This window comes from Mytilus trossulus, chromosome 3 (assembly GCF_036588685.1).
Source record: "Mytilus trossulus isolate FHL-02 chromosome 3, PNRI_Mtr1.1.1.hap1, whole genome shotgun sequence".
In the NCBI taxonomy this organism is placed as follows: domain Eukaryota; kingdom Metazoa; phylum Mollusca; class Bivalvia; order Mytilida; family Mytilidae; genus Mytilus; species Mytilus trossulus.
In genome coordinates, this window is record NC_086375.1 from 8,286,148 (window position 1) to 8,301,611 (window position 15,464).

At 33.0% G+C, this 15,464-nt stretch overlaps 1 protein-coding gene across 3 annotated transcripts; it reads left to right on the forward strand.

Annotated features, from left to right (window-relative positions):
- Window positions 1–979: 979 nt before the first annotated feature.
- On the forward strand, window positions 980–14,737 carry LOC134710091 (uncharacterized). 3 transcript variants are annotated; one of them, XM_063570281.1, is made up of 2 exons: window positions 980–1,746; window positions 14,210–14,737. In XM_063570281.1, exons 1-2 carry the CDS (start codon window positions 1,114–1,116, stop codon window positions 14,213–14,215), a joined length of 639 nt encoding a protein of 212 aa, XP_063426351.1. In that variant the 5' UTR covers window positions 980–1,113; the 3' UTR covers window positions 14,216–14,737. The 3 variants fall into 3 exon arrangements, 1 of the variants encoding a protein (XP_063426351.1); XR_010106094.1 differs by lacking the exon at window positions 980–1,746 and adding an exon at window positions 5,351–5,812; XR_010106093.1 differs by lacking the exon at window positions 980–1,746 and adding an exon at window positions 7,654–8,392.
- The last annotated feature ends 727 nt before the right edge of the window (window positions 14,738–15,464 follow it).

A 15,464-nucleotide genomic window follows, 5' to 3' on the forward strand; every position in this document is an offset into this window, starting at 1 on the left:
CCCCCTCTTTACTTAATTTGGGAAATAATGATTTACCTATTTGGATATATGTAAAATCGATTTTAAATTAACAAAACTTTCAGCATTATTACCCCCCTTCCCCCACCCTTAAACTATTTGAATCATTTTTTTTATCCTACATTGATCTTTTGATGTCGTCCCTTATGAGTGAAAGTCAAACGATGGCCTGTGGTTGTTTACACCATTCGTGGGATAGAAAAGGAGGTGTATCACACATTAGTATTTGATACGGGATGCGGGAATTTCTCGCTACATTGAAGACCTGTTAGTGACCTTCTGCTGTTGTTTTTTTATTTGATCGGGTTGTTGTCTCTTTGACACATTCCCCATTTCCATTCTCAATTTTATAATCCGACAAAACAAAAACAAACATTGAAAATATCACCATGAACTTAGGGTTAATGATTGATTGTTGATCGCTTAACGTCCATGCAGTGGCAACTATTTCATGATACTAACTTCTTTGTTCCTAGTTTGTTTCACAATTTATATACAATTCTTTTTTAAAGCATAGTATTATAAATTAATTATTTGGGATCAGATTTATCTAATTATAAAAATGAATTGAAAATAAACTGACAACGCCGTGGCTAAAAACGAAAAAGATAAACGTTTTAGTATGTTATAAATTGAATATGAGAATTTGAATCTAATCGGAGAACATGAATTTGACAGCTAGTGCCCCTTTAAGAAAATTCTGCGTCTTTGCATATCGCTTCACAGTATTTGTAACAACAGACTGTTAGTCTCGTTAAGAAATCCATTAATTGCTATAAATTTGTTTCCCATTAGTTATAATTGTCACATTTATTAATAAAGTTTTATCCGTTCAAGGGATTTACATTATCCACAATTTATAACTGTTAACATTTCAGCCTAAATAAGAAGTGTAAATGTAATGTCACTAATTGAAAATGTCACTTGTCATCATACAATAATTTTATTGATTCTCATTTTAGTTTATCTATATTCATAAAAAATTCAAAAGGCATTAATATGTCCGACCATATTGCAAACGAGAACGTTTATGCATATACAATCAGTGCATGGCCGTATTAGTCTACGGGAGCAAAGAATATTAAAACACTTTTCATGAGCATCATGGATTCTGTATGCCTAGAAAACAATACAAACTTACAAAGGGAGCCTTCATTTACCATTAGGGATACAACTGAAGTTTGTGCAAGTTCCTCTTTCACAAACGAGGTGACAAAAACCGTGGACAGTTTGGCCGACATCGCTGGACAGGACGATGAAAATCCCAGTAGTTCAAACTCTTCTCATCAATATGAACCAGGAAGTTCGAATGGTAATGGTAGTGGTAATACAACGGACACTACAGCAATTAAGAGACCATTGTCCACTAAATGTAGATTTTCATACGATGATGTTCCTGGTACTTCGAGAATGAGCCAGTCTGTTTCTATCTTGGAGGATGAATACGACGTGTCTTCCACTTACAGAAGGAAAAATGGAACCAAAATCAGCAGAGAGGGTTCCGACCAGGCCAATGCTATAAAAAGAACGAGATCTAGAATCAACAGCATGTACCATAGTAATTGGACGGAGGTTACCCTAAAAAGGAAGAGGATGAGGTTTCTATCTGCATTAGTGTACCTAATCATCGTTGTCTCTATAGCAGTTGGTCTTACATGGTATTATTGGTTCGTCTGGAATCCGCTATGTATCAACTTACCATGGAAACATACCAATTGCACAGCAGAGGTAAGAGTAACAATATGTATATTTGTTCACAACCTCCTATTCAGTGGCGGATCTAGAATTTTTTTCAAAGGTTGGGGCCAACTGGCTGCCATAGAGGGGCCCGCTCCCGATACGCTTCAGTGATTCCCAATATTATCAACCAATTGTTTTGCCCAAAAGGGGGTACCCGGGCCTCCTGCGCCCCTTAAATCCGTCTATGCTATTTTGATTTTGTCATACTATATCTTCTTCTCTTTGTTATATTTTCTTTTTTCGTTCTGATATATCATTGTTGTGCTCATGCAGCGTAAATCAATCAAGCACCATTTGACCAAAGAAACGTGTCGACATCTCCCTCCGGGATAGTCCGAGATTACTTGCTCTTCGTCCAACGGCCGGCAACAGCTTGTCTGGCAAAACAGCCGTTGGATGTCACCCACGGCCACAGCTTGTCTGACAAAACAGCCGTTGGACGTCACCCACGGCCACAGCTTTTCTGGCAAAACTGCCGTTGGACGTCACTCACGGCCACAGCTTTTCTGGCAAAACAGCCGTTAGACGTCACCCACGGCCACAGCTTTTCTGGCAAAACTGCCTTTGGACGTCACCCACGGCCACAGCTTTTCTGGCAAAACAGCCGTTGGCCGACACACACGGCCACAGCTTTTTCTGGCAAAGCAACCGTTGGACGCCAGAGTAATATGATTTATCGGACTAGTCCCTCATAGCAATTTTGTCATGCATTAATATGTACTCAGTTTCTTTGACTTATCCATGACTTCAATAACAGACTGTGCAATGATATGAAGGTGCCATGGTAACCGATTCATCCGCAGACCCGGCGGGCTAATTTTTTTTACTGATCTGCAGGCAAATATCTCTTCATAATGATATAACAAAATTTTGTCTTTGGCAATTTTTAATTTTAAAGTTGTTGTTAAAGTAAATATTATGAAGTTGCCAAAGACACAATTTTATTATAACAATATCAAGGTAAGAATAATGCAATGATACAAAAATAAAAACAAAAAACAAAAAACGTTAAGTAAAATAAAAAATTTGTAAGGGTTCCGCGGAACCCAGTGTCTCGCCTACTTTTGCTGAAATTCACAGGCTCAACAAAATGAGGAAAAAAATCAATAAAAATATTCCTCTTGATACTATCTTTTGATTTTAAGAAGCTTCTGTCCAAGTTTAGTAAAAATCCAGGATAGTTTAATGAATCTAATAAATGTTTAAAAACTTAAGAAAAAGTGATTTGCAGACTGTACATGTAATGTTAACTGGAAGAAAACTTAGTCCATTTATAAGTAAAATACAGATACACAGGTACAAAATATTATCAAAATTTCCTTCTAAATACTAGCTTATGATCTTAAACAAGCTTCTGTCTAAGTTTGGTACAAATTAAAAGTAGCAAAAGAAAGTATTTTTTTTAAAAATTTAACCACAGAGTGAACATGTTATTTCCTGGCAGAAAATCTAAGTCCATTTAAAAGTAAAATACGAAAAAAATTGATTTACTTTTTTACAAAATTTCCTTATGCATATTATCTTTTGATCATAAACTAGCTTCTGTCTAAGTTTGGTACAAACCCAGGATAGTTTGAGAAAGTTATTAAAATTTAAAAAACTTGAACCACAGATTGAATGTAATGTTTCTCCGCAGAAAAAACTAAGTCCATTTATAAGTAAAATACGGATAAAATGGAATTTTATTTTTACAAAATTAACATTTGGATACTATCTTATGATCATAAACAAGCTTCTGTCCACGTTTGGAAGTAATCCAGTATAGTTTAAGAAAGTTATTAAAATTTCAAAAAACTTTAACCACAGAGTGAATATAATGTTTCCCTGCAGAAAAACTAAGTCCATTTATAAGTAAAATACGGAAAAAATGGAATTTAATTTTTACAAAATTTAATTCTGGATACTATCTTATGATCATAAACAAGCTTCTGTCCACGTTTGGAAGTAATCCAGTATAGTTTAAGAAAGTTATTTAAATTTCAAAAACTTTAACCACAGAGTGAATATTTGTGGACGCCGCCGACGACGACGCCGACGACGGAATGTAGGATCGCTTAGTCTCGCTTTTTCGACAAAAGTCGAAGGCTCGACAAAAAGACAACAGCCCAAAAATTAAATAGCAAAGACAAAATTATCCCACGATATGCTTCTCGTAAGACAAAAAAATAGTGATATCACTACCAAAAACCGGAAGTAAAATCAAATGACAAGAAGTGTCGAAGATTCTACTCCACTATTGGTACCCGTCATTAGTTCAAAATTACCTTAATTATGATTTTTCACCAAGGCTGTTTAGTCAACATCATGGTTCGGTATCATAGTTGTTTGGGCACTCCTTTGCCATTTTGCATATTATTACTTATACTTTTAAGTTTAACAATAATTTATATCAATATTTTAAACATTTATACGCACTATAGTTTCTTAAATTCTAACAGGTTACGTTTAATATACAAGTCTAGATTTTAACCCTGTTGTTAGATGTTCAAAGATATTTTGGGTTGGTTATATAACACATCTTTATATTTATCAAATCTGTGCTTTTCCCTCAAACATTTATGATCCTAAATCCAAGCGACTGGTAGATAATAGACATAAAGTAGATGTTTTCTCTTTGATAAATAGCGAATTATTGAAATGCGTCTCTCTCTCTTATCGTTATGCGCGACTTAAAACAAATTTGTATGTCTGAGGATCTTTGACTGAATGACAATTGAGGATCAATTAAACATATAAAGCATAGAACAAGAACAAATGCGGAGAATGGTTTTATTGTAGCTTTTATACGAAAGTTAAAAATATATATACCGTGGTTGATGTTAATTGGAAAGGAAATCTTATAATGTGTCTATGTCAAACCATTGGGAAATCTCAAAATTGATTATTTCTTATAAAACAGATCGATTAGAACTTATATAGGTCCGTATTGAAATAAGAACATATATACACGTATCCACTGATTTTCTTTTTCTTTTCTTTTGTATTTTATGAACTATGTTAACCTTGCATGCATGCAGTTACAACTTTTAAAGATGTAGATAAGAAGGTTGGGATAGGGTTCTTCGTTCTTGTATTCTTTAATTTTTAGGCCACTTTTTTTATTCCTTATTCCTTTTGCCGATTCTTCGTTTTATTTCAGCAACATTTTTTTTCTGTATTCTATATTGATTTTGTTGTTTTTTTCTATTTCCTTTTGTTTGGTTTATTTTACTTCTCTATTCTATAACCCCCATTCAAAACCTGCTGTAGGGTAGGTTCAGTTATTTGATGCAATGTAACTGCGTTCATTCGTAATTGTCTTTTCTTGGTAACCCATATGTTCTACCTTTTCAGGACAAACATTTTCATGTTTCAACAACTATAATATTACTGAGAAATAATATATTAACATCCTACTATTTTTTTAATATACTGACAGTACAGTCAATTGATTAATTATGATATTGATATAAAACTGATACAATAAAAAGAACCAACAACAAAAGACCATGCAACAGATGGCAAATAACGTTAAACTTAACACCAAGTTGTGTAGACTGGTTCACAATCCTATATCTGGTTGGCTCTACCCGTTTGTCTCTATATATGAGAACCAGCTTTAGTTGTTTTTTCTGAACGAAAGGGTACACTAAATAAGGAACAACATATAACTTTACGTATGTGAGCAAAATGGAAATAGATCATAGTAATAGAGAGACTATAGTACGAAATGGAAATAGGTCAAATAGGGACCTAAATTGTGATAGAGAAACTATAGTTCGAACTGGAAATAGGTCAAATAGGGACCTAAATTGTGATAGAGAAACTATAGTACGAACAGGAAATAGGTCAAATAGGGACTTAAACTGTGACGAAATTAAAAGAAAATGGACGAGATTTTTCGTTGTAGTCTTATATCTGTGTACCGTTTCATTAAGTGCTTTAGTATTATCAGTGTACTATTATATATTCTGGACTCCTATTCCTACGATATTTGATGTCAGTTTGACAGAAAACAATGTCGGTGCTTCTCTGTCGGATGGAGGGTTCCTTGTGGTGAATAGAAAAGGCTGAGGTAGGCGCACATTTGTTTACATATAATCTCAAATAAACAGAGAAGGATTACATCTGTAATACCGGAATTACATATATAATTCAAAGGGCCGAAAGCTCGAGGGTTGATGTTGTATGTGAAAGATATTTTAAAATTATGCAAATATATCATATAACAAATTTAGAATCGAACGGGGGTACATTATATGATATATGTTTATTTGATTGTTTCAATCTTTGTCATGATCAAACTCACAAAAACGAAAGTGGATAAGCCTTATTAAGTACTTTTAAAATACATCAGAATCTTCACAGGGGATACATATTCTCATATTAACGACCATTGTTTTAGATCATGTGAGCCGTTAGTCGAAAGACATAGGTCATTTACAGGGAAGGTGAAACCCGAATTACAATAATATTATCAGTCATTGAGTACCCCGATTTCAACATGAATTTTCAATTTGTATTTTGGTTGTTTTTTCACAAGGGATTTGGGGTCATATCTTCTTACGTTGTAATTTTACGCTACTGTTTCAGGTTAGGGTGAAGGTTGGTCGGCCTGCAAAAAAAGATTAAACCCGATGCATTTGTATGCATGTATGCATCGGGTTTAAACGCCGGGAGCCTGTTGTTCAGTGGTTGTCATTTGTATGTGTGGTTCAAATATATATAAGTATTTCTCGTTTTTCGTTTTTTTTATACAAATTAGACTGTTGGTTTTCGTGTTTGAATTGTTTTACATCAGTAAATTTTTGGGCCTTTCATAGCTATTGGGTGTGAGCTAATATTCCGTGTTTTGACCTATCATGATCTTTTATTGGTAACTTTTGATACAATACATTGTAACTTGGATGAAGAGTTGTCCCATTGACACTCATATCACATCTTCTTATTCATATCATATACCCTGCCAATTTGAAAGTAACCAATAAAAATGCTTGATATTATAAATTGGCCATATCTCTTTTATATATATATATATATAAATGTAAATAAGATTGCTATAACCGATACTTTGTGGAAATCAAAACAGAATGATGGGATTGTTAACTGACAAGCGAATCTATAATTACATTATTATATTGTCTTTGAAATCTTAATAGCTTTATCACTTGATGTAATACAATAGCGGTATTCTTAGAGTTTCCATTGATCACAATAATATTAACAAGGGATTCTCAATATTACAAAACAATTCTATACAGATGACAAGATTAATGTTCCTCAAAAATCTCAGCAACAGAAGTCAACAGCATATTGGTAAGGCCAGTAAAAAGAATATGTGTGTTTATTGTAACACAATCTATCCTTTTTATTAAACCTCCTTCAATTTTTAAATATCGGGTGCGGGGAATTTCTCGCGGCGTTGACTCCAATTTGTGCATGGCCTTCTTCTGTTATCTGCCGTGTGATCAGGTTCTTGTCTCTTTGAAATTCCATTTCCATTCTCAATTACATTTTCGATTAATATTTGTTTAGGGGTCAGCTGAAGGACGCCTCCGGGTGCGGGAATTTCTCGCTACATTGAAGACCCGTTGGTGACCTTCTGCTGTTGTTTTTTCTATGATCGTGTTGTTGTCTCTTGCTTTGACACATGCCCCATTTCCATTCTCAATTTTTATATTGAAGTCAATATATGTTTTTATTATCTAGAATTCATTTGGAGTAACCATACCCCAAATGAATTCTAGATAATAAACAAATCAATACCTGTCGAATCTTAATGTTTCTCAATTGGTGACATTAAACGCAACTATATTAAGTTTGGCCTCATGAGAGAGTGTCTCAATTCTCATGATGCTGTTTTGAATTGAATAATGCTTTAGAAGCGATTTTATGCATGTTTAAGATTGGCTAAATGTTAAATCATTGAACTTTCTTCTGGTAATGAAGTTTCACAGACGCAGATATTAGTCTTTATAGCTAATGTATAAATTGTTCAGTTGATCAGTTGGAAATATTCTAATACGTAATCTTAATTGTTCATGTCGAAAGGAGGCAATATTCTAATACGTAATCTTAGTTGTTCATGTCGAAAGGATTAGAGCGATTGCATTGATTAAAACAATGAAATGATTATAAACCAAAAATAATTCCAATAATTGCATTAAACATACGGTGGCTGTGTATTCCAAGATAATTGTGTTACAATCACAAACGACTTAACATAGTTGCTCTTGTTAGTGAAACACGGAAGTCAATGAAATTTGATGTCAATCTTGTTAGTTCTTGATCAATAATTGTCTGTTCGGATGTTAGAAACATATACCATCTTCATTATCTGTTGCCGAAACTTATTATTGCATGACCAATCCTTTTGACTGGTATCATCTTACCATCATGTGATGTTAGATACCAGTAGAGGTACCAGTATGGATGCTGACAAATTTCCGAACGGCAAACATCGTGGTAATAAAAGTATGACAGCCCACTACCATCACAATAGGACTGAGTGGACATTTAAAACCCCATGGGTTAGAACGCTAACTGTTTTTATTTATCTTTTGTGTGTTTCTCTTTCTGCTATTATTCTTGGAGTTTATTATCTATTTTTCTGGGATCCGTGTGTGGGTAAATGCAGGCAATTTGGAAACAATATGTAAGTTTTTATAAAATTTAATATTTAAGTATAAACTGCAAATTGCTGAATGCCAGAATGGTAAAAAAATATCTGGCTGTAAAAAGTTTTATTTTTTCCACTCGAACTGCTTGTAAATACTTAGTTTTGAAAAATTAATCACTTGATATCGCTTGAGCCTTCACCGTAAACTAAATTACTGTGGATTCATTATTCGTTGGATACCAAAGTTCGTGGGTTTGGTGGGTACATATGAACCACGAATTTAAATGTTCTACGAATATCATATTTTCAATAGGCTTTGTATACAGAGATTGGCTAAACCACGAAATCAAATACCCAAGAATATAAAATTTTCAGCAATCCACGAAAATTGATACTCACGAAAATAAATGAATTCATAGTAAACAAAAGTAAAATAACAATACTCGTAATACCGATCAATCCCTTCAAACCCTCCTCTCCATAAAAAAGTAACATAAATAAAGAAAAGGTTATTATGTAATGCTTTTGTTATATTTTTTTGTTCTGTGTCTGACATTTAAATGTCAAATATATTCCCTGTACAAGCGCTTAGGAAAATCTAAAATATAAGATAAGATAAAATGTAAGATATTTTATTTTCAAATTATATAGGTTCGGGAATTGTAAAAATCCAAAACAAAACCCATTTTAAATAGATATAGAAACACATGCAGCATCTCGAATAAATAGTAAAATTCTTAGTTTCTTCCTTCATTTTGTCTTTTAAAATGCCAAATACAAATACATATCTGTTTGAAACTTTTTCTTTGATGATGCATGATATATTTGATACAACACGATTTGAAATTTACGAGTAAAAAAGCCTAGTCTCATCTGGAACATACTGCGAACTCTTAACAACAGTAAAAGCGCTATTCCTTTGGTTTAGGTTCTTCGTTTGCTATAGTGTTGATCTGTCATGAATGATTCATATCCTTTCTTATTAGTTTAAACATATTTATTTATAGTGGATTGGGAACAAGTTTTGCAACTTATATTAATCCCTTTCCACTTTGCGGGTGCGAGTGCTGCCTTGTAGCGGCATTATAGCCTATTCTTTTTTTCGAAATCTACAAAGGTGTCTTTCACGTGCAAGAGATATGGCTCTCTCTAAACACGGGTCAGCCATTTATCGCCCCCTTCCGAAGGACTAGCATCGTTTCCTCAAGAACATGCTCACAAATGGTGCCAAGAGAGAGCCGAAAATTCAGTCCCTGAAATTTTCATCCGGCCGGAACGGGAATCGAAAAAGGAACCTTTGTGTTCGTAGTCTGATGCACTAACCACTACACCACGGCTCTCCTTTCTCATTTATACTATAGTACTGCTCGCATTGCATGACTGTTGTATCAATCGTTTCAGGATAATTTTTCCTTACGTCCAGTAGGAAATATTTCATGCATATTCCTGACCGAAGACATATAAATTATTGATAATTTCCTAAACGTCCAGTGGCAAATATTTTATGCATATTCCTGGCAAGAACATTTTAATTATTAATGATAATTATTCCAAACGTCCAGTGGCAAACATTTCATGCATATTCCTTACAAAAGCATATTAATTACTAATGATTGTTTTTCAAAACGTCCAGTGGCAAATATTTCATGTATATTTCTGACAAGAACACTTTAAAAATAAATATAACATGTAGACTCCGCTAGGTTGGTCAACCAGGATGAATTTTGAGAATGCTTGACTGTCACTATAGAAAACGAGGATGTCATTTGGAGCTAGATATTATAACTAAAATAATACTTATTAAATCATATAATTATATTTTATCAACTCGATCTCCGTATACTTTACTACATTGCAAATTCTTTAATAGTGATTTTGAAATGTATATAGTAGCGTTTCATTCGACATTTACAATATTATATGTCACAAAAATAAACAGCTGTGACATTCTTGTATGTTGCAATACATTAAGTTACTTTCGAGGATTAATGAAAAATGTATGTTATAAGATACTTAACCTCATGTTTTGACATACTCTGCTTATAACAGCTTATAGAGGATAGCTTATAGAGGATATTTGCATTTGTTTTATTTATAATGTTCGAGCACTTGCGTAAATTCGTGTTTGACCTATAACAATGAAAGAGCATGGATTGTGTTAACATGAAGAATAGAAAAATAAAAGAAACTGACAGAATACGCCCCCGTCAACAAGCCGCAATCTGTCGAGGCTTACTTATGTGTGCATATTTTTAGCTTATGCATTGATGGATGTTGAACGTCAAAAGGATTTTTGGTAAACGGTAAAAAGTAACAGGAAAAAAATTAACAAATCCGCCTAGAAAAAAAGTCACAGGAAAAAGTTACAATATGTACAGTTGAATGGACTTATTTATGTTACTAATAGAAATGGATATTAATCATGGTATTCCCCGAAACAGCAGATTGTGTAATAAATGTACGTCCATTGTTGTTGAAGAAGAGGCTCATTTTATTTATAATTGCACAAAGTAAGAATGAAATATTTTGCACGGTTAGAGCTGTAAATTGACATGCTGAATCTCCTTGGCTAGACAACTTTTTATATATATTTTTGTGTGTTTGATTGAAGTTATTAGTCAGTTATATTGTATTTCTATACATTATGCTGACAGTTTTAGATGCTGGATCCCAACAATTGTCAGTATATGATATGTCTGTTTGGATTGTTCACCCAATTTTGTCAATATACAAGTACTATAAACAATTGTCATAAAAGTGGCAGGCTGAGCTAGCTATAAAAGTTTAAACCACCATTCTTCGGAAAATTCTTGTACCAAGTCAGGTATCATTCGGCAATCCTCGGTAGAATCCGAGGGTACGGAATCGGCCGAGTTGAGACGAATGGTCAGGTATATGGCAGTTGTTTTTCACCTGTGCCGTTGATTGATATCTAAGTGTTTGATTTTGTACGTTTTTGTTCAATTACTTCCTCCTTTTGATTTTTTCTTTGAGTAAAATATTTTTGTTACACTCTATATAATGTATTTTTAAATACATCTTATTTCAGCTACACTTTCATTGTGTATCACGAAAGCTTGTGTTGCTTAAATATTTACTTAAGAAAGCTCTAAAGCATTTGATTCTATTGAAAGTTAATTGTTTTAGTCTCGAATTATTGATGATAACGTCATGCTAAATGTGTTTTGCCCCTCGGGGCCCTTAATTGGAATATAATATTATATTTCATCTTCCATATATATCCAGTGTTAGCAAAACAAAGTAAAAGTAGATGTTTATAATCATGTCAAGATTTTCTTCATGATTATATATATATATACTTACCTATTATTTAGCGGAGAAACCTCTCTTTTTGACGATCAATGCATTTGAACAGGGACTTATGTTTGGGACCCCCTTCTGTACTGGGTTGGGAACCCCCTTGAAGAAACGGCTGAATCCGCCCCCGTTATCGCTATACTAATGTGTCAGTCTGTAAAAAAAGACAACTGCCTACATGCCTTCTCATAATATTCGTACCTAGAGAGTTGAGCAATATGGCTGACACGTGTAACATTACCAAGTGGGATAATCATGTCAAATCTTGGTATTTTTTTAGGACGTATTAATTGCACTCATATATAGCTAGCTATAAGCTCTAGGTATAATGCTGAACAGACAATGATCTTATGACCTGTATATGCAAACTTTGAGATAGAAATGCAGTTCATATTTTAAGATTGTCATTGAAATAAAGGAAATAATGATATTTATGATAATACCAGCAGTGTTTTACGTATACAGAATATTTTTGTTTTTCCTAAGCTTTTTCTTATCTTATCATGTATAAAGGGAGATAATTAGAACCTTAAAAAGACATATAATACAGTTAATTTACCTATTTCATTTTCTTTCATTAGAAACGGATACCCTCAACATAATGTGTAATGTCTGAAAGCACATCATTCTTTACCTTTCTCTGAAGTTCAATTCAGTTTTAATAAAATGACAATGAGATAGATCAAGGATTTGTAAAGTTAGATCTAACTATACAAATCCTTGGATAGAAACAATAATTTGCTAAATTTCTGGACTTCAGTTTAATTACCATCTGCAGTTATTGTTCTTCATGTTGTTTTGAAAGTAACTATGTGTGATTTTTTATACGCCCGTCAAAATTTGGGACGTAATTATGGTATACACATGTCCGGTGTCCGTCCGTCCGTCCGTCTGTCTTTCTGTCTGTCTGTCTGTCTGTCTGTCTGTCTGTCTGTCTGTCTGTCTGTCTGTCTGTCTGTCTGTCTGTCTGTCCGGCGTAAACATGTCGCACCTCAAGTTAACTTGAGAACTACTTATCCAAATTTCATGAAACTTAATATAGTTGTTTCTTATGATGGTCAAATGATCTGTATACTTTTTGGTGAGAATAAGATTTAAACTTTTTGATTTACGGCACTTTGTAACTAAAACAGGGGTGTATACTTTTTGGTGATGATTCAAAATTTCATTTTTGAGTAATTGAGTATTTTGTAAAAAAGGGGGGAGGTTTTTTTTACATGTTGCGCCATATCTCAAAATCGATTTATGATTATTGCTACAAACTTTACTCACTTCTTTGTTATATTAATCTTAAGATCTGTATACTTTTTGATGATGATTCAAAATTTCATTTTTGAGTGATTGAGTATTTTGTAAAAAAAGGGGGAGTTTTTTTTTTTTACATGTTGTGCCGTATCTCTATAAAAATTTATGATTATTGCCTAAAACTTTACACACTTCTTTGTTATATTGATCTAAAGATCTATATACTTTTTGGTGATGATTCAAAATTTTATTTTTGAGGTATTGAGTATTTTGTTAAACAGGGGAGTTTTTTTTTACATGTCACGCTGTATCTCAAAAATAATTTATGATTATTATTTAAAACTTTACACACTTTTTTGTTATATTAATCTAAAGATCTGTATACTTTTTGGTTTTGATTCAAAATTTTATTATTATTGATATTTAGTTTTTTGTAAAAAAAAAAAACAGGGTGGGAGGTTTCCCGCCGTGTCTCAAAAACTATATATGGTTATTGCTTAAAACTTTCTCAGAAACTATTTATGATTATTGCATATAACTTCCCCATAAGACGTCGGGCGTATCGTGCGCTCATGGCGCAGCTGTTTATTTAGATTAATGGATAGCACTTTTCTAGACCCTGTACCATTTAAAACTTGACATCTTAATAGTGTAAGGTTACTTTTCTTTTGTTGAAGAATGTTTTGTTTGGTGTTATGTGTGGTTTGGTTGCTGTCTCATTGACTCAATACCCTATACCTCCTTTTATCTCTCTCGTTGTGGTTCACTGAAATAGCAGAGTTTCTCAACTTGTTTTCTCTAGAAACGAAGGAAAGAAATTAGTTTTGATTCCAATAACATGAAAACAATATTGTGAACAAACATAACCCTGATAAGTTGACAATAATTCGTTGTTGGACTTCAATATAATTCTTGTAAATACTAAGCACCATCACATGGATAGGCAAAATGTAAATTCAAATGTTCACTCCGTAGATATTAAGGTTCGAGGTACATTGGATAAATGACTGAAAAAATCTGTGTTTGATCAAAATTAAACTTTTTCTATTGTCTGGCAAAATTTGATTGTTGATTTACTGCTTGGTTGAGTAAAAATACCAACAAAACAATCTGTATTTTTATATAAATATGTATTCTGTTAGGAAGTGAAACACACTCATCTATATATATCAATTGGCTATATAGAGGAGTTATTAAAATGAAAGAGTTTCCAGCTTCTCAATACACTGCAGCCTATACCATTTGCTCTAATAAGGCATACAATATGATCTTATATCTTTTTTCTTGTAGGAATGAAACTTTAAAGGAAGAACCTTAGACAGATCAAAAACAAAGATATGGAAACGGTGTGATTCAACTGGAAACATTTACTTTTGGATAGCATAGGCATTGATAGTAGCGGTCAATATATGTATGACACAGATGGATGTAACTTTAAAAGAACGTTTGTCATGTATATATATCATTAGCTGAACAGATCTTGAAGAAGATATTTGTATATTCCTTAGACAATATTTTAGAAATGATACTTAGATAATTTATTAGAAGACGATATCTTTGAAAGGATATTTGTATATTTCATTAGACAAAGATGTGTTTGATATATAACAAGATGACAATATCTTGAAAAGACTTGTATATTTCATAAGGTGAATCCTTAGACGATCTCTTGGAAAAGGATATTTGTATATTCCATTAGGAGAGGATATCTTGGAAAGGATATTTGTATATTCCATTAGGAGAGGATATCTTGGAAAGGATATTTGTATATTCCATTAGGAGAGGATATCTTGGAAAGGATATTTGTATATTCCATTAGGGGACTATATCTTGGAAAAGGATATTTGTATATTCCATTAGGAGAGGATATCTTGGAAAGGATATTTGTATATTCCATTAGGAGAGGATATCTTGGAAAGGATATTTGTATATTCCATTAGGAGAGGATATCTTGGAAAGGATATTTGTATATTCCATTAGGGGACTATATCTTGGAAAGGATATTTGTATATTCCATTAGGGGACGATATCTTGGAAAGGATATTTGTATATTCCATTAGGGGAGGATATCTTGGAAAGGATATTTGTGTATTCCATTAGGGGACGATATCTTGGAAAGGATATTTGGGTATTCCATTAGGGGACGATATCTTGGAAAGGATATTTGTATATTCCATTAGGGGACGATATCTTGGAAAGAATATTTGTATATTTCATTAGATGAAAATATCTTTAAAAGGACATTTGTGCATTTGTATATATATATTGCAAGGTGACGATATCTTGGAACTAGAGTTTTGTATATTTCATAAGGTGAAGATATCTTGAAAAGATATTTGTATATTTTATTAGGAGACGATAATGTAGAGAGGATAATTTTATATTTCATTAGACAAAGATGTCTTTGAAGGGAAATTTGTATATTTATTACAAGCCGGTGACAATATATTGGAACTAGACTTTTGTATATATCATTAGAAGATATCTAGAATAGGATATTTGTACAGGTATAATAAGGTGACAATATCTTGGAAATGACATTCGT

What these genes read in the sequence shown, in the direction of transcription:
- LOC134710091 (XM_063570281.1), top strand. Translation starts at nt 1,114, where the DNA reads ATGAGCATCATGGATTCTGTATGCCTAGAAAACAATACAAACTTACAA.